Source organism: Leptosomus discolor, chromosome 20 (genome assembly GCF_034619465.1).
Source record: "Leptosomus discolor isolate bLepDis1 chromosome 20, bLepDis1.hap2, whole genome shotgun sequence".
Taxonomy (NCBI): Eukaryota; Metazoa; Chordata; class Aves; order Leptosomiformes; family Leptosomidae; genus Leptosomus; species Leptosomus discolor.
In genome coordinates this window covers 5283472-5308806 of record NC_141410.1, presented here as the reverse complement: position 1 = coordinate 5308806, position 25335 = coordinate 5283472, and the positions used below count along the sequence as shown (strand labels likewise).

Here is a 25335-nt window from a genome sequence, read left to right as displayed (position 1 = left end):
TTTTTGCAGCTTAAAGGTTTAGGGAATTGTAGTTCAGTTTCTGGAAGAACAATCCTGCAATTTGGGCATGTTTTGAGATACACATTGCAGATGTGTAAGGAGTATAGTAGGACTTAATTAAGCGTTTACATTTACCTGTGAATGAGCTTCTATCTGGTAGCTAGAGATATTGATGAGTGTTCATTAAAAAAAAAAAAATCAGAATAACTTCCAGGAGAAATTAAGGTTCCTTTTAAAGTAAGTTGCGTTAGTTTTGTACAGATTTTGTTTTTTTTTTTTCTTTCTTTCTTAATGTGTTAATCTCCTGTGCACTTGCAGAGGATCACATCTGCCTCTTGGACTGCATTGTGGTTGATCTGCAGGACATGGACATATTTGCTGCAGAAAGATATCAGAGAGAGTATTCAAAGGCTGTGGAAGATACTAGTGCGGACTTGAGCTTTCCATCCTACTTCGTGAGGCAGACGGGAGGCAGCCTATTAACAGAACCTTTCAGACTGAAGTTACAAGTAGAGAGAAACTTAGACAAGTGAGTTTATCTAAAGGATCGCTTTGTGCTGTCAGCCTAAAACCGGTGCTTCAGGTGCCTTTCCTTGTCTCTTACAAGTATTGCCTGCTGTGTTACAGCACCTTGAAATACTGAGGGTTTTTCCTTTGTTGCAGAGAGCTAAGTCATGCAGTTGCAGACATATCGATACATGGCAATCTGTCATCAGTCCATTGCTCTCTGGATTTGAATAAGTATAAACTGATACGTGGACTGCTGGAGAACAACCTTGGGGAGCCTATAGAGGAGTTCATGCGGCCTTATGATTTGCAGGATCCAAGAATTCATGTAAGAGGAACTATATGAAGTTGAAATTCTGTCTTGAAATGTCTGGGGTTTTTGCTGATGAGGCCAAATATCAGTTATTTTCTTGTAGTTTACCAGGTGGACTGGTAGGTTTAAAAAAAAAAAAAAGAAGAGAAAATGTAGGTAGACGAACAGCAGAGGAACCATTTTGTCTGTAGATACTCCTGTGAATTCAGGTTTGTCTCAGCAATACCATTGCCCTTTCAGGTGTCGCTTGCTGTTCTGATTGCTTCGTGGCGTTGAGATTCTAATCTTTAGAAGAGACATTGTGAGAACCAGCCATCATTGCTTGTATTTGTTAGTTCATTTTACATCTGCTGAAATATATCAGTGATTAAAATGTTAACAAATCTATGAAAACTCTACTTTTTTTTTTAATGGAGTATTTAAGCTGAGCTGCTGTTGCAGTATTTTATTGGTACATTCACGAGCTTAAGATTTTTCCATTTGAATGGAGCTTTTTGCAGGGATTTGAAGGTTATCCTGTAACCACATGCAGGGTGATGATTCTTTTCCCATGGTGTCTACGATAGTTGTAAGGACTTACAAGACTGTGAAATGTGTATTACTTTGTGTTAAATGCCCTCTTTTTGTCAATAAATCTAGCAGAAGAATTTCAATAATAAAAGCTTTACAGCAGAGCTGAGCTATTTAATTTTTTTTAAGCAGGTTCTCAAGTATTGCCTATTTGACTGTTGTCAAGTACTGTCCTTTCAGGAAGAGTGTAGGCAGCACCTGGAAATAATCAATATTTATTCTTATTACTGGGAAGGGAAGTTGTTGAACAACATGTTTCCTCTTGATCTTGTGGGGCTGCTAAGTGTTGTCTGTGTTGCCCAACTGTAATCTTTGCTTAAGAAGCAAATACATGAGCACAGCAGGGGGAAGAATTGCTAGGAAGCATCTAGGATTCTGTTTAAGAGAGGAAACAATGGGTAAAGTTCTCTGAATACAAATATGCTCTTCATGTTAGGTTTTTACACCTAAAGTTTTAGAAAACAAAAAATTTTAGAAACTAAAAATCTGATTTAATAATAGATTTAATAGAATTTAATAACCTGACACAGTTTGAAAGAATTGTTGGCTGTTTGGTTGGGGGACACACACATGATGGCGATGACATTTTGTTTAAGAACAAAGAAGCCGTACAGCAGTAGCGTGAAAATGGACGAACAGACGTTTTTCAAGTTGAAGGCTACGCTGTTGTGAAATGTAACTTTTCCCCAGCAGTGGTTAATGGAGCCTTTTGAAGGAGAAAGGTGCTACAGCTGTTTGCATCTGTCTGAAATAACAAAATTTAATTCAGGAATGGAAGTTAAACATAGCTCTTAAAAAGACTGTTGGTGTTTTGCACTTTCAGACAGTTTTGAGTGGAGAAGTGTATACTTCTATGTCATTCCTCATTGACATGGTTAATGTGAGTCTGGAACTGATGGATCCAAAACGAAAAGATGGATGCAGCTCTTTAGCCAGGTATGAATTTTCTTTTGTCATTGAATACTTTATCCTAAATATTGTGCTCATCTGAGAGATTATAGGACAGAAATTAACATAATACATGAAATTATGGTTTAATAATTCAGTGAAATAGAATTTCTTAATTAGAGTCCAAAGTGAGAGTTTCAGCTGATCTGAAAGATGAAAAGGAGTGACACTGCTCAGAAGATACTGTCTGTGTCTTTCAAGTTGTGCTTTAAATCACAGTTCAGTAATCAGTTGACTTGTCCAAGACAAGTGGTATGCTAATTAAGAAAGTGTTGAGGGGGTAATCTTTAAAAAAACAGATTTCTGCTATGTTGTTTTGGTTTATTTTTCACCCAGAAGGCTCTGTATCAGTGGAAAATATTATTACATACAGTGTAGGTCTACTTTCTATCACTGTGACATGGGATGTGATTATAGCTATTTTAGAAAATATGTAAGTGAAAGATACCAGCAGTATACTGTGCATTCTTGTAAAACAAGTGACTTCTAGACATAAGTGAGCTAGAAGACTCTTAAATATATTGTTTTGCCTTTTATTCTCCTAGGTTTGATTTTAAGAAATCCAAGTTGCTTTTTGAAAGCTCTTCAAATGGAACAAAGTCTGTAAATTTGGTTTCTCATTCCATGATGGCATTTGACACACGTTACGCTGGACAGAAGTTTGCTGCAGGCATGCCAAATGTGTTCAATTGCATCTTTCAGTCATCAAAGAACACTAGCAGTCCAGGAGCAATCCAGATTGAATTGCACTTCAGGTTGGTAGTTCTGTGGTTGGTTGGTTGGTTGGTTGGTTTGTTTTTAATAATGACACACTCAATCCGGATTGTCTTGTTTGTAATACAGCTGTTATTAGTGCAGGTAAACTTGCTGACATTGTATTTAAATCTGAAGATGTGTTTGGGGTGGTCAGTGGTACTGATTGAAATCTGCAGTTATTAATTAACTGAAGGTTGTTGGATTCCCCACCCCCCTCCCTCCCCACAATAAAATTTAGGTTTAAATGTGTAATGAATCGGATCAAGTTCTGGCTTGTTACAGTCAGTAGTGCTTAAAGCTTGGTAAGTCTGGCCTATCGCTTGTATCTTGGCCTAGGTCCGTTTTACAGAATTTTTAATATAGTTGTACAAAAGCTGTTTTCCAGTAGGTGTCAGACTTGCCTTTCTGAGAGCATCAAGTAAATGCAGAGATGGCGCCTCTTTCAAAAACCTATCTCTGCATTCTCTTCTGTATTCTGTCCTACCCTGTTGGTTTTCCTTTATCCAATCCAAATCTCTTGGAATGCTTACAGGCATCACAGCAGATATCTGTTTTTTTCTAATTTGATATTGAAAACAGGAACATAAGCTATTATGTCAATGTTTACCTGTATCAGCATAGTGTTTTGTTGAGGGGTGTTAAAAAAGAGGGTAAAGCAAGATGACTGAAGATGTTGCTTTCACCATTGGTCAGGCTCACTGACCAAACTCAGCTCTCTAACTCTTTTTTGAGTATGATACCTCCTGAAGCAGTTGCAGGAGTAACAGAAAAATCTGTGGACTATTTTAGTCCAATAGAAAATCTTGGAAACATTTGTTCGTAGAAGCCGAACAAACACACTTTAGGCAATTGAGAGAAATTTGTTGTAAAGATTTGGATAATACATGATGGTTTTAAGTACATAAGAAGTTTGTGTTCAGAAAGATTTTGATTTAAATAGGACTAAAATGCCACGGGATTTACCAAAAAGCGTTTTCATGTCACTGTTGGTCCAGTATCTGCCTAGATTGGAGGTTAATTTGCACAGTATAGCAATAATCTGGTTTATGAGTGATAGTTTCAGGAATTTTCTTCCCAACTGTTGTGCTTTTAAATTTTAGCCACATAAGCATGTGTTACATTTTTACTGGTGAGAGCATCCTTGGCACTGGATGTAAGCTTTTGCAGGGCTCAATGATAGTCTTATACTGGCTTGTGCCTTTTGGAAACATCCTGGAGAGCCAGGGCGGGTTAAAGGCTTTTACTATTGGAAGCAATGCAGGCAAGCTGCTTCGCACAAAGGAGTTACAGTTCTTCAGAGATTTTATAGCTCAGAATGCGTTGGATATAAAATTGTTTCATGGATTTTAAGGTCTTAAGTTATTTTCCAGTTAGCATGACCAAATATAATTGGTATTCCAGATCATGAAGCCAAACACTTTCATCCCTCCTAGCCAGATACTCAAAATGTGATGCTAAAGTTCAGTAAGGCTAGCATTTTTCCTGAATGACAAAGAAGCTTCTTCCTGTGCTGCAAAATGCTTGTCAGGGTGTGAGAGGAAACACATCGTACGTCTAATCTTTTAGAGGGATGTGGAGTCAGGTCTAAGTTTCACACACAGTACATTAGGTTTGATACTGAACAGATGTAAAATAATAATAAAAAGATCAGTTTTAAAATTTGAGACTTTGCAAATCAATATTGAGAAAGTAAATGAATTAGAGGAGCTTTTATAAGTTAATTTCTTGTTACACAGTTTTTCAATTCATATTGCTTATCATTACAGCTTAGAATTCATGCAGTTAAGATCTGTTGGGTTTCTGTGAGTACAGCAACTTGATGAATTTCGATCTCTTTATTACATATATATATATGTATTTTAAAGGCCAGACACTCTGTAAACTAAGTTCCATATGAGGTTCCATATAGTTCTTACTTGCTAGGTACTGGTAGTTTTCTGCGTCATTTTAAATATATGCAAGACGTAAAGTTCATATGTATGCTTCTCTCTTCTTAAAAGGTCTACTAAGGATTCCTCCAGTTTCACAGTTGTTCTGAACAATCTTCGTGTTTTTCTAATATTTGACTGGTTGTTACTTGTTCATGACTTTTTATATACTCCTGGAGATACCAAAAAGCGGGAAAATCACCCTTCTTCCCGGCAGCGAACTTACAGCAGTGAAACAACTGTAGTTCCAAAAACAGTGAAAAGTGGAGTAGTTACAAAACGTTCATCACTACCTGTGTCTACAGAAAAACAACTGGAAGTTAAGGTTAATGTGACAGGTAAGTGTATTCTTTAGTGCTTTTTAAGGAGCTTTTCTAATTAAAAGCCATGTGCTAGTGGAAAAACAGGTCCATTAAAGGGCAGGAAATCAAGAAACCTGCTACAAATGCTTAAAATACCTTAATAGTATTTTCAGTTCCCTATTTATTGTCTGTCATTTTGTTTTGTTAAGGAACTGAATTTGTGGTGGTTGAAGACATGTCTTGTTTTGATACCAATGCAATTATTTTGAAGGGGACTACCGTTCTCACTTACAAGCCCAAGTTGTTAGATCGTCCTTTCTCTGGTAGTTTGTTTGGCATTGAGGTAAGAAGAAATACATTTGCTTTTGTAAAACATGTAAAATCAGAGGGGCTTGTGAAGATACTTTACTATAAATATATATACAACAGGAGTAGTCCACAGATTGTTTTTGAAGTTTGTTAGTTCCTCATCAATGCTCTCATCCTACAGCAGTTTTAAGAATGGTTTTATATTGTTTCTGTTAAGACATTGAAACACTTGACTATAATCTCAAAATATTTTTAGTTACTAATCTAGCTTCCAGCCATAAACTGGCAAATTAATTGAAAGCTGAGGAGTGACTCGGTAGACAGAAGCCGACGCAGTCAGCAAAGGCCTGCAAGCTGTAATCATAACTGACCTGAGGTGAACAAGTAGCATCATGCCATTGGAATATGCAAGTAGGGATCTTTGCAAGTAGGAATTTTGAGTATGCAAAGTGATCCTGCCATCAGAGTAGGACCACAGCTGGAGCGCTGTGGCCAGTCTTGGGGAAACAGCTGAAGAAGCTCTGAAGAATTGATAAGAGGGCGACAAGAACACTCAGAATTGAGGGTTAGATAATATATTGGGAAAGTTCAAAAGAACTTGTTCAGAAGAAGAGGCTGTGCAGAGATGTGGTAAATCCAAAATGGTTATTGTAGACCAAAGAACAAAGCGTTTTCCTTATCTGTGGTAGAAGGAGTAGTGGAGTTAAGCTTAGCAGTAAAGGGAATATTTGGTGGCATATCAGAATCTCTTTTCCTGAACTTAACAGCATATCTGGGCACTGGAAGAAATTGGAAAGATTTTGGAATCTCTGCTGTCTTAAAGTTTGTAAAGGCATTGTCATGTTTACTGATAGTCAGTCTCTGATTTCAAGGTTCTTGCCAGGCCTGTTCTCTCAGTTCCTAATTTGTTTAAAACCATTTGTAATTTTTAGGTTTTTTCATGCCGGTTAGGAAATGAGCAAGAGACGGCACTGTCAATTATTGATCCAGTACAAATTCAGATGGAACTTGTGGGGAATGCTTCCTACCCAAGTGGTTCAGGACTGTTAGATGCTTTCAACAGTGAGGATTTTCCTCCTATTCTAGAGGTAAGACTAAAGGCCTGACTAAAACTGCATGCAATAGAGAATACCAGATCGTGATCTAGCACAGATTTTTTGTGCCCAAGGATTCAATAGGATACTTTCAAATGCGTAAGAAAAGAATAATAAATTCTTCCTGAAGTGGCAAAGGCAAAGAAACAAGCGTGTAGCAGATGCTCTTAGTGGTAACAAACGAGTGATTTCTAGCATATATTACAGAGATTAATAGTGGGGAAAAAAGTGGGCTGATAATGTAGACATGTTACAGATTACTAATACCTGAATGAAAAAGGTTTATTTTCTGTATCTCTATTATTAGAGGGGAAATCTATTTAGAGACTTCTTCTTATCATTATACCAAAGAAAACCTTTTTTTGCCCCTGGATACGTGCTTTTAATGCTTTTGGTTGGTAGTAAAGAACAAGAAATTTGGTGATTTTATTACTGGAGCTTTACAACAATGTAGTCATCAGATTTTAATACTAAGTTTTGCTCTCTTTTGGGAGAAGCTTTGTTAATATACGTAGTATACAAGAAAAATATGTAGAAAAGTGTCACTGAATCTTTCTCTTTTTTTAAAATTTTTCATTTAGATTCAGTTGCAAGCACTGGATATCAGACTGTCCTACAACGATGTTCAACTGTTCTTGGCAATTGCAAAGTCAATTCCTCAACAGACTAGCGCAGCTATGCCTGACTCAAGTGTATCAATTGCTGAAAATACTGCTAATCCTTCCAGTTTAGCACTGGTCAATGAGACTTCCTCCGTGACACATGAAAACAAAGATACGTCCAAGCGTGCGTTGGATCCTGTTCTTGGTATGTTTTGAACTGTTAGAGTGAAGCCATTTTTTTTATATCGAAAGGAGGTTCCTGCAGTGTGAAGCTAGACTATATGCTTAACACAAAAGGTGTTACCTTCGTCATGTAATACCCTTCACTGATGTGAATTATCTGACGATAGCATTATACTGATGGTATTATAAAAAAAGTAGGGTTTTTTTTTTCTGCTTGTTGTATGACAGTGGGTTGTTTTATAGTAAGTTTTATTTAGCGTCGCTTGTCATTGTAAATCATGATGGAGTACTTCTTAGGTAGCAAGCTTTTAAAGGAAGGGGGAGAGGGAACACCTCTTCAAACCCATTGAACTGATAGTGAAATGGAAACCATCATAATTACTAGTTATCATTTCACGTCCAGCAATCTCCTGTTTTGGTGACATTGCTTTTCTGCCAAGTAAAAATTATGTGTGGTGGGAACCGCTGCCTGACAATAATGAGGAAATACACACTAGTGAAGAAGGCTTTCTTCTCTGCTACTGCACTTGAGTCACGTGGGGCGTTCGAAGTAAATAAGTGATTGTGTTCTGAATGAAGGGTTGGTTTACAAAAAAAAAATGTTAGTGCTAACTGAAATATGTTAATAAATGAATATGTTGGCTTCCTGTAGGAGAAAGTAGCTTATGTATTCTAGAATGGCACTATGGGTTGGACATTTGGGTTTTGGGTTGGTTTTTTTTTTTTTTTGGTAAAAGCAGGACTGAATCGTATGCTTTTTCTACAGTTGTGATCTTAAACCCCATTTTTCATACAGATACATCGTAATTTTAGAAATGAAAACAAGTAGATAACTGTCAAGGATTTATGTTTGGTTAACTGTCAATTACAGAGGTACAGCTGGCTCGCCTCCAGGAGCTGGGATTCAGTATGGAAGATTGTCGTAAAGCTCTTTTTGTCTGCCAAGGTAACCCCAAATATTCTTAGTTGGCCTTGCAGATTGTTCGTATTACCTAACTTGCAGTTAAGTAAAAACTTTTAGGCTGTAAGGCAGCTGATGCACAGGCAGTATTTCCTCATCTTCTTTACCTCAGCTCTGTGTTGGTCTATAATCTTAAACATTCTCATTTTTCTGTTCTACTCCTGTGTAGAACCCCCAAAGATTCTTCTTGCCTTTTGGGATGTTATTCGTGGGGTGTTTGAGTGTATTTTTGTTTGGGGGTTTGGGTTGGTTGCTTTTTTCTTTTACCATATACCTATTCCTTGCTATTCATCTCTCTCTTTAGAGCACACATTTTAATCTCTCCCTTTTTGAATCTTGTATTTTACCTCCTTCTACGTGCAGTACATGAAAAGATGATGAAGCTTTAACACAAGTGTTTCTTTTTCTTTAATGCTGTCATGTTTCCCACCCTATTTATAGGCATTCGTAGTATTAATATAGATTTATATTACGTTGCCCCTCAGTTTGCAAACTTCAGAACACATTTGTTATTCTTAGAAAATACCAATGTATTTGTAATCTTCTCATATTTGTGTTACTAAATAGAACACATTCAAGGTACTGTTGGTGTCTTGCTGTACTTATTAAGAGAGAGGGAATTAGTTCTTTTCTGTATGTTTTTTAAATAAGTACATTTCATTGAGAAAGTAGATGACTGATGGATCATTTCGTTTTATCTAAGGTGACTTGAAAAAAGCAGCGAGTTGGTTATTTAAGAATGCCGAACCTTTGAAATCGGTTTCCCTGACCTCTTCTGCTCGAGATAGCCAGGGAATTGTGCCTTTTCAGTTCATCTCTGGAGTGGAAATAAAAGCAGAAAGTGTATGCATTTGCTTTATTGATGACTGCATGGACTGTGACGTTCCCCTTGCTGAGTTAACCTTTTCACGTGAGTATCTTGTTTTGTTGAGTGAATTGCATAAAATTACGGTCAGTTGCTGTGTATGTTCAGCACTTTGCTCTAGTTTCTTAGGACTTGGGAAATTTCAACTGACAGTGTTTGGTGCTTGTTGGGTGGGGTTGTTTGGGGTTTTTTGCGTTTTGTTTTTAAGAAGATTACAGTCTTTGCAGGGGTAAGATTCTGGTTTCCCCTTTATACATCACATAACAAATGGAATCTGTCCTGAGCAGAACCCTAGGGAGGCTCCATGTTGTAAAGCATGGCTGTCTCTAAATGTTATTTGAAGAGTATTATGATATGCTTTTTGTACCGTTTCGATTTAAAAGACAAGATAATACCTTGAACTGCTTACATAATGGTTCACAAAATCAGGAAACTTGGCTGTTTTGCATCAGTATAACGTTCGTTTCTTTTTTTTGCAGGTTTGAATTTTCTCCAACATTTGAGAGCCAACCCTGAAGGCTACGCTCATTTTACCCTCTCTGGAGATTATTACAATCGTGAGCTTTCAGGTGAAATATTAAGGGGTTGTTATTTTTCTTATTTAAGTTCAGGAGAGCAACCTTGCCTGCTACAGTAGCCTGTGTATAACGGGATGTGAAAGGTTGAGATTTGTGATCGTGTGTGAGAACATGTGATCCTAGACGAGATACCCTAACTTGATGTCAGATGGAGGGATGTGGGAAGTAGAGAGATTGCTGATGTGAAAGTTGCACTGAAGCTTTCAAATGTAATTGCAGAAAAGGATTATCCAAGAACGTGACGGTTATGTAACTAGCTGTCTCTGTATTCACTTCTCTTTTCGTATTTAATTGTTTTGATGCATTCAGTTTGTTACTTACTTCAGGAAGGAGAAGCACGTGAGAGTAGGCGATTAGGCTGAATATAATGGATTAACATAAGGTGACCATCATAATTTGTGTTTTAGATATTGAAAACAAGTTATGCTTCAATATGGTCAGACGCTGACAAAAGAAATAATCTAGTTGTGTGTTTTCTCTGAGTTGAGAAACTAAGTTTTCTGTTACAAAATTGGCGACAACCGCCTCAGGAATTATCTGTCAATAACGAGGTAGTTTTTTTGGTTTTAAAAGTACGTAGCGTGGGTTTTCTAAATAGCTTTTAGGCCATTGTCTTTTGTGATACTGAACAGTAGGCCACCTTATGTATAATTGTATGAAAATAATTTTCAAAACTATTTCAGAGAACTTAGTTCCAGCCAACTTCAATATGAAGCTGTAATTGCCTTCTAATGCTTTCCTTGGAATTAAGGTATTTCTGCAAGACCCTATATACAGTATGCACTGGTTCAAATGGAGGAGCTGGAGCATCTTTATATTCGCTAGTAAATTAAATCTGTAGGCTTACAAGTTCATCTTGAACACAGATTGAAAGTAAAGGATCTCATTATTGAAGTTGCATTATTAAATACTTAGGTATGTAAACCGCATTCCAGTGTGGCTTTCAGATGTGTAATACACGTGACATTTTCTGCTTGTTCTCAGGCTGGGAGCCATTTATTGAGCCGTGGCCATGTTCAGTTTCTTGGCAACAGCAAGCTTCTAGCCGCCTCCACCCTTCCCGACTGAAGCTGGAAGTAAAGGCTAAACACCGTTTGGATATAAACATTACATCTGTCTTCACAGGTATGTAGGAATATTCCCTCAGAGCATCACTATACAGTCTAATTTTCACTGTACTGAAAAGGAGAGACATTTCTAATTGGGTCCTGCTGGTGTCCCTGTACATGGAGGGAGAGAGATTTGGCACAAGTCCCTACATACTTCACGTGATACTGTACACAGGTGTGCATTTAGGCAGCCTGTATTTTATCAGATATTGTGAAAGTGTAAAGACATGACCTACATATTTTAGGGGTTAGTAGGAACTCTTTCTCTGGTCATAGGAATTCTATCAAATTCATATGTTAGTTGAAATTTATTTTTAATCAGAAACAGGCTTTCATCTAAAGCTTTCCGTACTTTACAGTACTTAAAAATATTTTTATAAGCTCGTCATTTTTCAGTACATTGACAGGTGTAGTGGGAAGCTACTCATTTCAGTTCTGAAGTCTCTGAAAACCTGAGCTGTCAATTCCCACCTCAGGAAATCAAAATATTTTGTTCATCATTAGCTCAGACTTCACGTAAGCTTCTATGTTATGACACTATGATTGTGTGCATTTCCCAGGACTATTGTTGCTTCTTCTGAATGCAAATTTGAGTAACTTGATGGTCATAATAAAAAAATTTAAATGACCGAGCTTGCAAATGTAACCCTTGTTCCTTGAATATTCATTCCTTTCTCCTGTCAGGCCTGTACGGTTGGCAGAGAGAGGGAGCCAAGGTGGGAGGAAAAGAAGCAAATCAATGATTCCTAAGAGTTCCCATGATACCTTTTAATACTAGTGATAACAAGTAGTAAGGCTAGTTTATGATTAATACGGTGCCAGAAGACTCTGTTGGTGTCTTGATATTTATGCAGGAATGTGCATGTACCTCTTAAAAAGAAAAAAGAAAATTAGAAACTGCTTCTAACTTGAAAATATTTAAGGTTAATTGATTCCTCAGGGAGGGCTCTTATGTTGCCACAGGAGTGTATTAAGAACATGGAATTCCACTGAAAGTTTAAAAAAAAAATCTTAAGAATATCAAAATATTTGGTTTTGAAGCCACTGCTGTGATTTCATGACCTGTTGTTTGTCTTTGACTTATGTAAGTGGCTCAGAAAAAGCAGTGAGGTAAAACTTCTGCCGTTAAAGTGGAGTAACTTCAGCATTACGAATTTAACTTGCTTTTCAATTACTTTCTTTATTGCCACCTTGGAGACGTTTACTGTTTATGCTTATATTCCTCTAGAACAATACACATGTACTAAACAGTCGTGGATGGAAGATTACTGTAAACAGGACAAAGAAGTGAATGTAATCAGTTCAGAAGACTGGATGGGTTCTTCGGTGGATCCACCATGCTTTGGGCAGAGTATGATACTCATTCATTGCACTTTATTTGAAACAGTCCTGACACACACAGTCATCTGTCTAATGGGTTACAAACATAAGTATTTGGTCTTCATAGCATACAGCAACTTGTTAGAGATAGCTGGCAAAAAAAGACAAAAGTGCTTTTTTCTGTTCAATTGCATTTAATTCTTTAAAATCAAAAACCTTTCTAGTTACTTTGCTTTGAGTGAGAACTCTGCACTGCTAATTGTGCTTCCCTGTCTCAGTAAATGAGTGACTGCTGTGTCGAAGATGAAATACGAGTGGTGAGTTTAGGGTATGTGCAGTTCAGAGGTGGTCTTTTTCTTTCTGTACTCAAAGACCTAAGTGACTGAGTTTCTGGAAAAAGTGCTGTTATATTCGTGAAACGGTTCTCTGAGTAATAGCCCTTGACATGTGTCAGGTCTCTGCAGCTTCTTTTCTCCTGGTATTACTTCTGGAAGAAATTTTAGCAATTCAAATGTCAACTTAGTGTAAGCAGAGGGTAGAGACTCATACGCTGATTGCATGATGCCAACTGTCGTGTCTTTCCTGATGCATGATGGGGAAGAGTCTACCTGTATTTGTGTGTTTTTTCTTACCTGCTAACTTTGTCTTTCCTGTCTGCCAGGCCTTCCTCTTGTCTACCTTAGAACTAGGAGTACAGCCAGTTTGACTAACCTTGAGCATCAGATCTATGCTAGAGGTACTGTATAGCAGAGAGAGACAAAAAGGGTTTTTCTTCTTTGAAAGGCTCTTCTACAGAAAATACATGTGACTTGCTGTGTATGCATATGTGACTTGCTAGTAGACTGGCCTCTGTATTTTAAAAAAAACAACCAGACAAAAAACCCAAACCAGACAACATAACAAAGCTACTTTGCTTTTAAGCTGCTTAACTTAGTTTTTCATCCTGTCTTTTTCTTATGGTCCTCTCTAGGCCCTTCAGGGAAGAAGGGCGAAGTCTAACTAATCCTGTGTAGGAAGACTAACTTTTTGAGGGCGGTTATATGAGTTGTTGATTATTCAATGTCCCTTTTCTAGGGAGACAGTATAGTGTGATTAAAATTAGCATGATAAAATTACAAGATTTTATTTTATATTCTAAAAATACCCAACAGTATGGTCAGTATACATACTTATGCTTGATTCAGCATGTGTATTTAGCTACTTAAAACTCTTAAGGTGCCTTCAGAAGGAACAATCTGTTTCCAATAAACCTTAGAAAGTAAGGCATTCCTAGTAAGTATCTTGTTAATTTGTTTGTTTTATATTTGGCAGTACAGTCTTTGGGCAAAACCATGCATTTTAAAGTAAGGTGGGTTTTTTTTTAATTTTTGACATTATGGAAGACAAAGCAGCAGACTTGGTAAATATGTTGCTCCTGTAGAAAAGTTGCTGAATGGGAGGACTGAAAGCTTTCTGTAAATCTACATCTGTGGCCTGTTCAGACTGCCCCTTAGAAATGTTTTCTCTGAGTGGTTGCAGACCCTTCCTAGATGTTTAAAAAAACCCAAAAAAAACCCCAAAAAACCCCACCATAAAACCCCAGAAAATGACACAAGGATTTATTTTTCTGAGTTATTTTTCGGTAAGTTTTTTTGTGAAAAAAATCAAACAACAAAACCTCTTAATATTTATTGCTTAGATTTTGGTGGGTGTTGCAACTAAATTACTAAAAGAATTATCAAAAAACCCCTCCATGTCATGGTAGCCTTTATTTTCAGGCAGTAGTCTCAAAATGCAGCTTTTACGTTATGTTTTCTTTTGAAAATCAGGCCATAGTCCCATTAAAATTCTTTTTTAAAAGTCTGAAAAAATAAATTGGCAATTGATTAAATGCCAGAGTAGAAGTTAATTTGTCTTCTGGTCTGTAATTTTGCAGAACCTGGTCTAGCCAAAAAATTGTATAAAGTTAAGCTGAATGCTAAAAAGACTGTTTTATTTGCAGTTGGCAAAACCCAAGAGTTTTCATTTTCAAGAATTTAATCTTCTTGCTATTTAATTGGAAAGAACTTTCTCTGTAAGGTTTAGCAATACCAGATTTAAGTCTCCACTGACAAGGTGGAGGTATGTGGGAATTTGTTGTCATTGATTTGGAAGGAAGTTGTATGTGGTCGTCAGTAACTCCTTCAAAAACTCACCCACCCTGCGTTACCCCTTCTTGCCTCTGTAAGCCTGTGCTTACGTTAGTTTTAGGCTGCAGTGGGATGAACGGGTCTCAGAGCTCGAAGTACTTGAACAGAGCCTTTGGAGTGACTGCAGATAAATTCTGGGGAATAGATTTCATTTCTGTCTTACCTTTTTTATAAAAGGCTGATTTACTGTGTGCACCTTCTGTCTACTTCTCTCATACAAAAAGATGTACATATTTAGGTAGCAGCCATTTATCTTCCTTTTTAAGTAAGTTACTGGAATTTGACAGTTTTTTTTCCTGTCCAAACACGGTAAGTATTTTCACAGACTTGACGTACTGCAGTGTGGAAGATGAGAATAACACTTGTGTGTTTGGTGGTAATTCATACTTGAAAAAAGTGAAATGTGGTAGGTGAAATTTCTGGGGTTTTGCTGTCTCAGCATTTTAACAAAACCAGATTACCTTTGGTTGCATTCAAATTATTTTTCATACTTTATTTTAGTAGGCTTTATCCTGTATAGGAACATACTTGCACTGTTCAGTCTTTGAGTATAAAAGTCCCATTTAAAGGTGATATTCTTCATGTTAAATAGAGCATAAATTTTAATTTTAAATGAGTATGTGCTTAATACTTTATGAACATTTGGATGTACATGAAAAGTTACTGATTGTGATTGGGTTTTTAGTTAGGTTTTCTATGTGATAGTTAGATCTGGAGGCATAGTATCATAGGCTTGATATGAAGAAGCAAAAGAACATGTAGGTTAAGCTCAGTTCCTGTAGGGGGGTTAATGTCGGGGAAGACTTTCTGTTTGCTTTGTACTCTTTCTGTAATAGTTACTACATTTTAAAATTTTTTTAGTAATCTGTTACCCTGTTTCTTTGATCTGTTTTTCTTTAGTTAGTGCAGGTTGTGGTCCTCCAGCCATTGTGTCTTATGCTGCATTTGCATCTGATTAATGCTTCTCTCATAGACATTGACAAATCTTTATTCTGTTTTATAGCTGAAATGAAGACTCCAAAACGTAGGCAGCCATTTGTCCCGTTTGCTCTGAGAAATCATACTGGATGCACCCTGTGGTTTGCGACCCTGACTACAACACCTACTCGGTAAGAAGCTGTTGTGGAATCGCTTTGACAGTATTTGTCTGGTTCTTTAACATGTCAGCCAAACCCTGTTGTTTTCAGGGCTTTTGTTTTCTCGCAGAGAAACACAAGCAACTCCCAGTCTTTCTTAGTTGAGAGCCTTTTTTTGACAATGAGTTAGTTTTACTGCTAAAAAAACCCAAACTTTTTTTTTTTTTCAAGAGGCCAAGGGGAATTTGAAAACCAGTCAGATATGTTCATGATGTATATGTGTTTACTGCAGGACTTCTGCAGACTGAGAGACTAAGAAGCACTAGTTACTTGAAGCAGTCGTTTTGTCAGCTTGTGAAATGATATAATTCTCTTCACAGGGCTGCACTGTCTCACAGTGGGAGTCCAGGTGTTGTTCCTGAGGAAAATGGGACATTGCTGGATGATGCCCATAATGTCAGTGAATGGCAAGAAGTTATCACTGGGGAAGAGATTCCGTTTGAATTTGAAGCCAGAGGGAAACTCAGACACAGGTGAAGGGACCGAGCTGAGAGATGTGCTTTGACACGCTCACATAGGATCATAGTTGTGAAGACATTAGCAGATGTTAAATAAAAAGCTGATTTTTTTTTTTAAATCTCCTGTTATTCTGTTGTTTTTAAATATTTAAAACTCATGTACAGAGTGATATTATCAGTTGTCTAGTAAGTAGCATGTATCGCTATCGGTGGCAGCTGTTCCTAGATGGGAGTTGGATCATTATAAGCTTTAGAAAGACTTAGGGGCCTCAGTTGCCTTTATTTGGAAGGGCTGGGGCATGGGGGGGATGGGTACTGGTTGTTGACCGTGAGTGTTACCAGTGTCAAGAACTAGAAGAACATGTTAACAAGTATGTAGCATGTTTTTATTTTTGCTTATATGACATAGTTGTGCTTCTGTATGTTCATTAGGGAAGGCGGAACAATTGAACAGACATAAAATCGGGTCTGACTTCATCCATGAAATGAAAAAACTCTTCAGACTTTTTTTATTTTTTTTTAAAGCCTCGATGAGATTCTTTTTTTTCAGAATCCAGAGGATGTTCTTGGTTTGAACTGTTTGGCATTTACACTGTATAATAATGCTTAATAGTCCTTTCACTTGATCTAACCTGGTAGGCACACACATGATCTAAGAATTCACCAGCTGCAAGTGAGAGTAAACGGCTGGGAAGAAGTCAGTCCAGTATCTGTAGACAAAGTTGGCACATTTTTCCGATACGCTGCACCAGATAAGAACTCATCCTCTTCTACTGTAAGTTCTGATTTTGATGTTCGTTTTAATAGAATATGTAATTTGAGAGTAATGATGTCTCCAAGATTTTGATCATATGAGATTGTCCTCTTTCCAGTTAGCTTGGATTGGGAGAGTGTGGAGCTGCTGGGTTCCTAAGTGGCAGTTGTACGCGTAACGAAAACACAGACAGAGTAGTCAGCGGTTACTCTGTGCTTAGCAGTCGGAGATTCCAGTGACAGAACTGATATATTAGTGGCAGTGTCATGGGCTCGTGGAGATTGAGCTTTAAATCAGTAAAGCATTTCAGCAGCTATTTTTATTTCTTCTATTGCAGGAATGCTTTTCATGTGTTTAATTTACTTAAAATAAACAACACTGGCAATTTCCTGTAAGCCTAGAGATTGTTGGAATATGTGGCTGCTTAGACAAAATATACTTGTCATGAAGGAAAAATGCAGTTGTAATAATCTGCAGGCTGGCAGTTGGTGGTAAGGCTCAATGATAAGAGTGATCTTGTGGATTTTGAAACTAGTGAAGTTTTGAGACTAGCTACTGAAAATTGTTGAGCACTGGAGAAATTAGAAGTTAAGATCTTTTTGGTATAAAGCAGGATTAGAAATTAATTTCATGACTGATGAGCCAGTAGTCTTTTTTTTGAAGAGTTTCTGATGTTTTCATATTGGAGTGTAAAAAGCATCATCTCTGTCTGTAACTTTATTCTTGAAGGAAAAGGATGCAAATTAATGAGAACTGCTGTCAGAAACATCTTCTGTAGCTTTTCTCTTTTTTTTTTTCAACAGACCTCCCTTCAGCTTTGTTTCTTTTTAAAGCAGTATTACAAACAGGTTTTGCTAATGTAGTTCTGACATGTTTCCAAGCTGTATTGAAGAACAGAAACACAAAGTGATAGAAGTATTTAGTTTATTCTTCTGTAGTAATGTGCTATGTTAGAACTGAGAGTAATATCTTATAAGTTGAATAACTTTAACTTTCTTGTTTAATTTTCTGCCAGCTTGGAAGCCCAATAAATAGAACAAATATAATACATCCACAAGTCTACGTGAGTATATATTTTAATTTTTTGAGAGCTACTTAAATAAGACTAGCATAGTTCTACAAGTGAGCTGGCTTTTCCATCCTTCTAGAACCTTTTCAGTAGAAAGGAAACAAAATTGAAGCAAACAAAATGAACTCTCAAATCAAAACAAGTATTCAACATGCCTTACCATTCCTCACCAGTGTAAATGTCTGTTTGAAGAATGGGTCTTAAATTCCAGTGTGTGAGTTCCAGCATGTGAGCCCATATAAAGTGTGGTTTTCAGGATTGAAGTGGCAATGACCGTGTAATGAGGGAGGTAAAACACCACAGTAGAAGGGCAGCTAAGAGTGAAGAAAATATGAATATTTTAAGAAAGCTTCACCTTATTTTTTAGTTTTGACAGATAGGAATGATGAGTGACTGTTAATTATATGAGGCTTGGAATTCAAATTCCATGAATTTTTAAAATAATGTAATAGTGTATGAAGTGTTCTTTTAGGATCTGTATTGCTCTTATTTGAACTTGGACCGTTTTGAAAAAGATAATGGTGTTAGTATTTAGAATTGCTTTTTCATAGTTAATTTTTTTGTGTTTTGAGGAGGAGTATAGGATTATAAATCCTTATGAAACTATATATACCTTGCACATGGGTGGACTTGGTTGGCAAGTTTTTACTCCAGCAGTTACTGCTTCAGACTTGAAGTGTCCCTCTTCTAGATCTAATCATTACCTGAGCTTTTTAATGCTTTTACATATCTTCCAGTTTTCTTCATTGCCTCCAGTTCGTGTGGTATTTGAAGTGACGATGGAAGGTAGCGCTCGGAAAGTGATAACAGTGCGCTCAGCCTTGATTGTGAAGAACAAGTTGGAAACACCCATGGAACTAAGACTAGATAGTCCTTCTGCTCCTGACAGTAAGTGTTGTATATTCCTTCCATGCTATGGAGAATCTCTTAGCTTCCTCCCCAAGAAGATTCACCACTGTCTCTAATGGTTGACAACAAAGTACTGTTTTATGTTCAAAACAAAATATGTTACCTCAAAAAATTAGAGACTTGGTATTTTATGCTTTTCAGTAAAGGGATCTCTTTTGATATGTGTATCTTCTTTTCTGGTTGCAGAACCTGTGGTTCTTCCAGCAGTTATGCCAGGAGATTCCTCTGCTATTCCATTACATCTTACATCTTGGCGTTTGCAAGCCAGGCCAAAAGGAATGGGAGTCTTTTTCTGTAAGGCTCCAATTCATTGGACTAATGTTCAGAAGACAGCAGAAGTATGTAGCAGCAAGCGAGAGTGTCATTCAATGGACTCTGAAAACAGCCGTTTTTTCAGGTAATTAAGACCTAATTATATTTCTGTAAGCTGTGTTATCTTCTGATAAATAAAATACTGTGAAAGTAACTAACAGGAAAGAAGATACTTAGAAGTGAAAGCTTCTGCAGTGTAATGGAATGTTTCGTTTGGTCTGTTGAATAATGAGAGAGCACTGAAGCATAACTGCTGTATTTCTGCAGGGCTCCTTGAAGCCCCTTTGACAGTGCCTGTTAGCAAATGTCTGAGAATACAAAGTAAGCACACTATTAATATTTCTTGTAAAAAAGAAAAGGTTAGAGAATAGAATGTGGACTTAATGTTGAATTATCTAGTGTGTCTCACTGAGAATAAGGAGTGGTTTGCCATGGCGTGTTGGCGAATACCCATTCTTTGTCCTGACTGTCCTGTGCTCTGTTGTAAGCCCCAAAACGTCGCTGCATAGTGAGGACTTAATGGAATTTTGTAGTTATCTGATATGATGGATTTAGGGATGCTCTCAATTTAGGAAATACTAGAATAGAGATTATGGAAGTTGTTTCAGGAAATGCCCATTGCATGCTATATAGTTACTGCTGGGTGGCAGTTCCATAGTTCATTTCTTACGTGCTGTTGTTGAACATACCACAGGGAGAAAAATTAACAAATTATTTAAAGTTAAGGTTTACTTCCTCTATTTTTTACCTTAACTAATGAAAAACTGAAGTGTCAGGTGGCCAAAGCAAGGATATAGCTACTGGGAAGAAACGTTCAGCATTTATGTTTAAGAACATTATTATAGTTTAATAGTTAAAATCTCTTTATAGTAATAGTTGATAATGTGTTTCTGTGAGTTAATGGAAGTTGGTTTTAGCATTGGTAACCTGTAAAAGCAATTTTCTGTTAGGTCTCTGAACAGATGAGGTTTTCTGAGTGACTAAATTAATTCCGTGTTTAAAATCAGGAAACTCCTGTTGACTTAATGTTAGGCATAAATACAAAATACCATATAGTCAGACTCTAAAGTGATTATGTGGAGAACAATTCTCATTGCTGTTTTTGCTGTCAGTCCTGAAGTTACAGCATGTTGTGGGATTTAGTGCGATACACAAAGACAAGGTTCAGTTATTCCATGGAGTTCCTTGGCTACTTCTCACATACTTCTGCCTTCACAGGTTTTGTGTGGCCATAAAGAAAGAAAATTATCCGGATTACATGCCTTCCAACATATTTTCCGACAGTGCTAAACAGATTTTCAGACAGCCTGGGCATACTATTTATCTCTTGCCAACAGTGGTAATCTGTAACTTGCTACCTTGTGAACTGGAGTTCTATGTCAAAGGAATGCCAATTAATGGGACGCTAAAACCTGGCAAAGAAGCAGCGTTGCACACAGCTGATACATCACAGAACATTGAGCTTGGTAAGGTTCTTTTTCAGATGCCACTTTCTGATCCTTCTAGAGGAGTCCCTCAGTATAACTGTTTCTTGTTCAAGGAGCAAGAATGAAAAAATTTTAAAAACTGAGAACATTTATGTGATTATTTCATTGGCTTTCAGGGCTCCTTATAGTTAATAACCAAGTGCACACATCCAGAAAAGATAGTGATGTTGCCATCATTCATCCAAACCTGTCAGCTGTCTTGATTTGTTCTTTATTCGGCTCTTTTCTTATTTTCCTGAGAGTGGAAACTGGAGAGAACAGTGATAAAGAAAGTAATAAATCAAATAAGCTCCCAATGTTTTGGGTGGTTTTGCTGTTTTCTTTCTGACAGAGAAGTTGATGTTGAGAGTATGTATGGAATCATTCAACACTGGCTGAACTTCTGATGCCTAGAGCAGTAATTAGCCCTAAACAGGGTTCTTTACAGAACTTTTTTTGCTGCTTGTGACTGAATTTGAGGTATTTCTTCATGAGATCAGAGGTTACTGCACTGGGCAGATTTAAAAGTTAATCTGGGTAAGCTGTATGAAAGATTCAGAAAGATCAAGCTGTATGAAACACCAACCTGTATGCTTATCAGAAAGTAGAGTTTCTGTGTGGGTAATGTTTGGCTTTATTTAGCTTTCTTTTGTTTTTATAGGGGTGTTGCTAGAAAACTTCCCAATCTGCAAAGAGCTGTTGATTCCTCCTGGGACACAGAACTATATGGTGCGGATGCGATTGTATGATGTCAACAAACGACTGCTGAATTTGACCATAAGGATTGTGTGTCGTGCTGAAGGTTCTCTAAAAATACTCATTTTGGCACCATATTGGTTAATCAACAAAACAGGTAAGTTTACAGTATTTGCTTTCATAGCTGTAATCATGAACCAGGAAATAAAGATTTCATGCGATGGTTTGATTTACTTTCTAGCCAAATAGAGCTTTTAAACGCTACTTAAGAGGAATTAAAATTGCTGGACTTTTTTTTTTTTTTTAACAGTGCCAGCAGCTATTGGTTGATGAACGTTACAGCAGATAACTTTGACATTTTAGTTGCTGTATTGCAGATTTTCAATAGCAATAGCTATTGAGCTATTGTACCTCTAAATAAATCAGCAGAGATTAAGTTACTGTTAAAATTGTGGTTTTCAAAGACTGAAATGCCTTGAGAAAGCAACAGGTCTAAATGGCGGTTATTCCATGTTAACATCCACTGGCACTTTCAGAGCTACAAGAACTGCTTTTCTGCCTGGACCAGGCTCCATGGCTCGCCGCTATTAGTGGGGCTAGCTGTTGAACAGATTAGACAGAGAATGAGAGGGAGAATGCATGCAGAGCAGTGGCTAATATCACAACCGAAACATTTTAGGTTGTTCTGTAGTTTTAAGTGGTTTTTACCATTCTCATTTTAATTTGTGCAAAGGTGTAGTTTAACACTCCATTTTCTGTGTTTGCTTAAAGGATTACCACTTATCTTCAGACAAGATAATGCCAAAACAGATGCTGCAGGTCAGTTTGAAGAGCATGAGCTTGCCAGAAGCCTCAGCCCACTTCTGTTCTGTTATGCTGATAAAGAACAGCCAAACCTGTGAGTAATACCACAAGAAGAGCAGACAGGAGGAACCTTACAGAGTATGGAAGTAATTCACAGAGGATTGGGCGCTGATGTGTTATTATGAATATCACATAGGAAAAGCCTTCCTCTGTTAACTTACTGAGTTTCAAAATACTGAAATAATCATATTGGATCTTTAGACATTTCCTACTGAAAACTTGTTTGATGAGTTCTGTTGTGTCTGCAGGCTGCTTTGGTTTTATTTTGCATGTTTTGAACTCAGGCTGCTTTTGTAAGAAAATCAAAAACCTTTTTCAAGAGACTTACCGAGTTGTATAAATTACTTTGTTACCGCTAAAAAACACGCTCCAAACCCCTAATCCTAAACTCTGAATGTTAATAGAGAAGTAGTAGCAGTCACTTAGTAGGAAGTCCACGTGCAGCAGAGCTGTTGTGATTCTGATGTAAAAGGGAATGGCAGGGTTTTGGAAAGGCAACTTTTCAGCTACTTTAGCTGGCATCGGGGAGAGAACTTGTTTCTTCCATGAAAATAAGAAAAAATTTATTTTAAATCATGTTCTTATCTTATCTGGGATTTTTGCTCAAATGAACAACAATTAAATTTATCACAAAAATTTATTCCAAAGTTGTTTTTCTTTTTCTTTTTTCGTTCAAAGAAAAAAGACACACAAACGTTGTCATGGTTAATCAGTCTGAAAATTATCAAGCCTTTTACATGATATGGTCCCAGAATCTTGACCAGTATGTTAATAGAGCTTACGGCAGAAATGCAGAATGAGTTACTCAAGAAGAGATTTATTGTGGCTTCTAGTGTTTTATATTAAAACACAGGTGTTCTTTTTTATCTGGGTATGTGTTTGATCATCAGCATCGTGTTGATATCTGATCCTTCATTTAAATGAGTAAATCGTTGTGTTTTCTTCTCGTCTGTAGTTGTACAATGCGGGTTGGAAAAGGAATCCACCCTGAAGGTATGCCTGGCTGGTGCCAGGGCTTCTCCCTGGATGGTGGTAGCGGTGTCAGAGCCCTTAAGGTGATCCAACATGGAAACCGGCCAGGCCTCATTTATAACATTGGTATGTGTTGATAGGAACATTTGAGAAATCCTGTAGAACTTGGTAAGATGTGATGTTAGTGACACCAGAAACAGAACAATTACAGCAGGGAAATGTAGGTTGTTAAAGGTTTTTGAGGGTCCAGAGAAAATTATTAAAAAAAAATAGTTTTCTAAGTATTTTTACATCTTCATTTTGAATTTCATGAGCTTAAAAGTCAGTTTTCGGTTGTTTTTATTTTTACATTTCATCACTGAGTGTTAATAACGGCATTTACAAACTGTTCTGTTTCTGTTGTCTTTTTTTTTTCCCCTGTATGCTACTTCTACGTACATTTGAAATCCCACCACATTACTGCCTTTGATAATTTTGAGTGTGTGTATACTGTAACCATTCAGCCACATGCTACTTCTGTGGTCTTTGCTTCGTGGTGTCTCTGTAGGCTGATATGGAGGAGTGCAAATTCTGTCTTCCTTGCACTCGTAGTGAACATAAAGTACAATTCCCTCAGAAGCTTGTAGTTTTTAATTAAATGACAGGATAGATTTTCACACTTTGGAAGCTGGTCCACAGTGATTTTTGAGGAATTTTTTGTACGTTTAAAGGTAGAATAATTACTTGCATGGATTTATTTGTGATTGGAAGTAGGTTGTGTTTTTTTATCTTCAGTGCTTATGATCTCTAAATCGTACTTGAGAAACAGAGGGTAACAGATGGCATAAAATTACATTTACTGTTTAAAATAATGTTTCAAAATATGGCAGAGGTATGGCAGAAACAGCGCATCTCAGGAACCCAGGAAGAAGGACTTTTATGTGAAATACATTGTGGCAGATGACTTTTGTTTTCTCTTCTAAAGAATAGCTTTATTTTTAACTCGTTTTTGTTACTAGGTATTGATGTTAAAAAAGGCAGAGGCCGTTATATTGATACGTGCATGGTAACATTTGCGCCACGTTACCTGTTAGATAATAAATCAACCTACAAGCTCGCCTTCGTTCAGCGGGAATTTGCCAGAGGTCGGGTAAGCTGCTTCCTTTCTGTTACTTACTACTACGAGACCTGTAGTTGGTCACAGCATCTTCTAACCAGAAAACCCACAAACATTATACATGAAAGTATTGTTGGCTGGTTATGAGGAGCTTTCACATTATTCTAATACCAGCATTCACGTAGCAGAATAATTGCTGTGTTCGTATTTAACAGGTATATAGATTAATACTGTATTCTTAAATACCTAAAGGATATGTATTTACCAATTTCTCTTACCAGGGGACATCCAATCCCGATGGCTATATCTCCACACTTCCTGGTTCCAGCGTCGTGTTCCACTGGCCACGTAATGATTATGATCAACTATTGTGTGTGAGACTGATGGATGTCCCAAACTGCATTTGGTCTGGGGGCTTTGAGGTCAACAAAAATAACTCGTTCCACATAAATATGAGGTAGCTATTGTATCTAAAGCTTCTGTAGCATACTTCCGTTTTTTTGATAGAAGCAGCTCTCTGACACACCTGCAGGTAACGCAGATCAGAAGCTGACCTGTCGCATTTGTTTGTTCTTGTGCAGGGACACCCTGGGAAAATGTTATTTCTTAAGAGTAGAAATTACCCTCCAAGGAGCCACGTACCGCGTTGCGTTCAGTGACACAGATCAGTTACCGCCACCTTTCCGCATAGACAACTTTTCCAAGGTAAAAGAGCAAAAAATCACTTTTAATTATTTTTTAGTCAAAGAAAGTAGAGGGAGCTGACTAGCTTGTGTAATGAAATAAAATGAAAGTGTATTTAGCAAAAGGTATTTATATATTCTAACTGTAATTTTCTGAAGTTTTAGTCGAAGTTGGTAATACTCAACTACTTCATCTTATTCAAATAATAGTGCTAACATTGTGGCTTTCATGAGTGCATTAAAAGTCTTAAAGGAAGAGCATTGTGGCTGATGAGAAAATTGTGCTAGGGTGATAGTTTGTTATCTGTTCTGTGTTATTTTCAGCACTTGAATAATCTGGAAAAAGAATTTGGGCTACGGCTGCCACTTTCTTTGTCTTTGGGCTTCAATGTCAGCAATCATAAAAA

At 37.2% G+C, this 25335-nt stretch overlaps 1 protein-coding gene across 6 annotated transcripts in view; it reads left to right on the top strand.

The window, feature by feature from the left end:
- Positions 1-25335, top strand: part of VPS13D (vacuolar protein sorting 13 homolog D) — a 102885-nt gene that overhangs the window by 26015 nt on the left and 51535 nt on the right. For 3 of the 6 annotated variants that reach the window (XM_086476071.1, XM_086476070.1, XM_086476069.1), the window contains exons 26-52: positions 319-529; positions 664-835; positions 2214-2326; positions 2884-3093; positions 5095-5360; positions 5534-5667; positions 6566-6721; positions 7309-7534; positions 8384-8458; positions 9177-9383; positions 9818-9907; positions 10901-11041; positions 12254-12376; positions 13007-13081; positions 15517-15622; positions 15970-16122; positions 16747-16882; positions 17877-17924; positions 18668-18818; positions 19026-19236; positions 20370-20617; positions 21279-21470; positions 22085-22211; positions 23133-23275; positions 24148-24278; positions 24527-24702; positions 24827-24950. In XM_086476071.1, coding sequence (XP_086332197.1) covers positions 319-529; positions 664-835; positions 2214-2326; positions 2884-3093; positions 5095-5360; positions 5534-5667; positions 6566-6721; positions 7309-7534; positions 8384-8458; positions 9177-9383; positions 9818-9907; positions 10901-11041; positions 12254-12376; positions 13007-13081; positions 15517-15622; positions 15970-16122; positions 16747-16882; positions 17877-17924; positions 18668-18818; positions 19026-19236; positions 20370-20617; positions 21279-21470; positions 22085-22211; positions 23133-23275; positions 24148-24278; positions 24527-24702; positions 24827-24950 — 4145 coding nt within the window. The remainder of the gene's footprint in view (positions 1-318; positions 530-663; positions 836-2213; positions 2327-2883; positions 3094-5094; positions 5361-5533; positions 5668-6565; positions 6722-7308; positions 7535-8383; positions 8459-9176; positions 9384-9817; positions 9908-10900; positions 11042-12253; positions 12377-13006; positions 13082-15516; positions 15623-15969; positions 16123-16746; positions 16883-17876; positions 17925-18667; positions 18819-19025; positions 19237-20369; positions 20618-21278; positions 21471-22084; positions 22212-23132; positions 23276-24147; positions 24279-24526; positions 24703-24826; positions 24951-25335) is intronic. The other 3 variants (XM_086476074.1, XM_086476073.1, XM_086476072.1) reach the window with 1 other exon arrangement.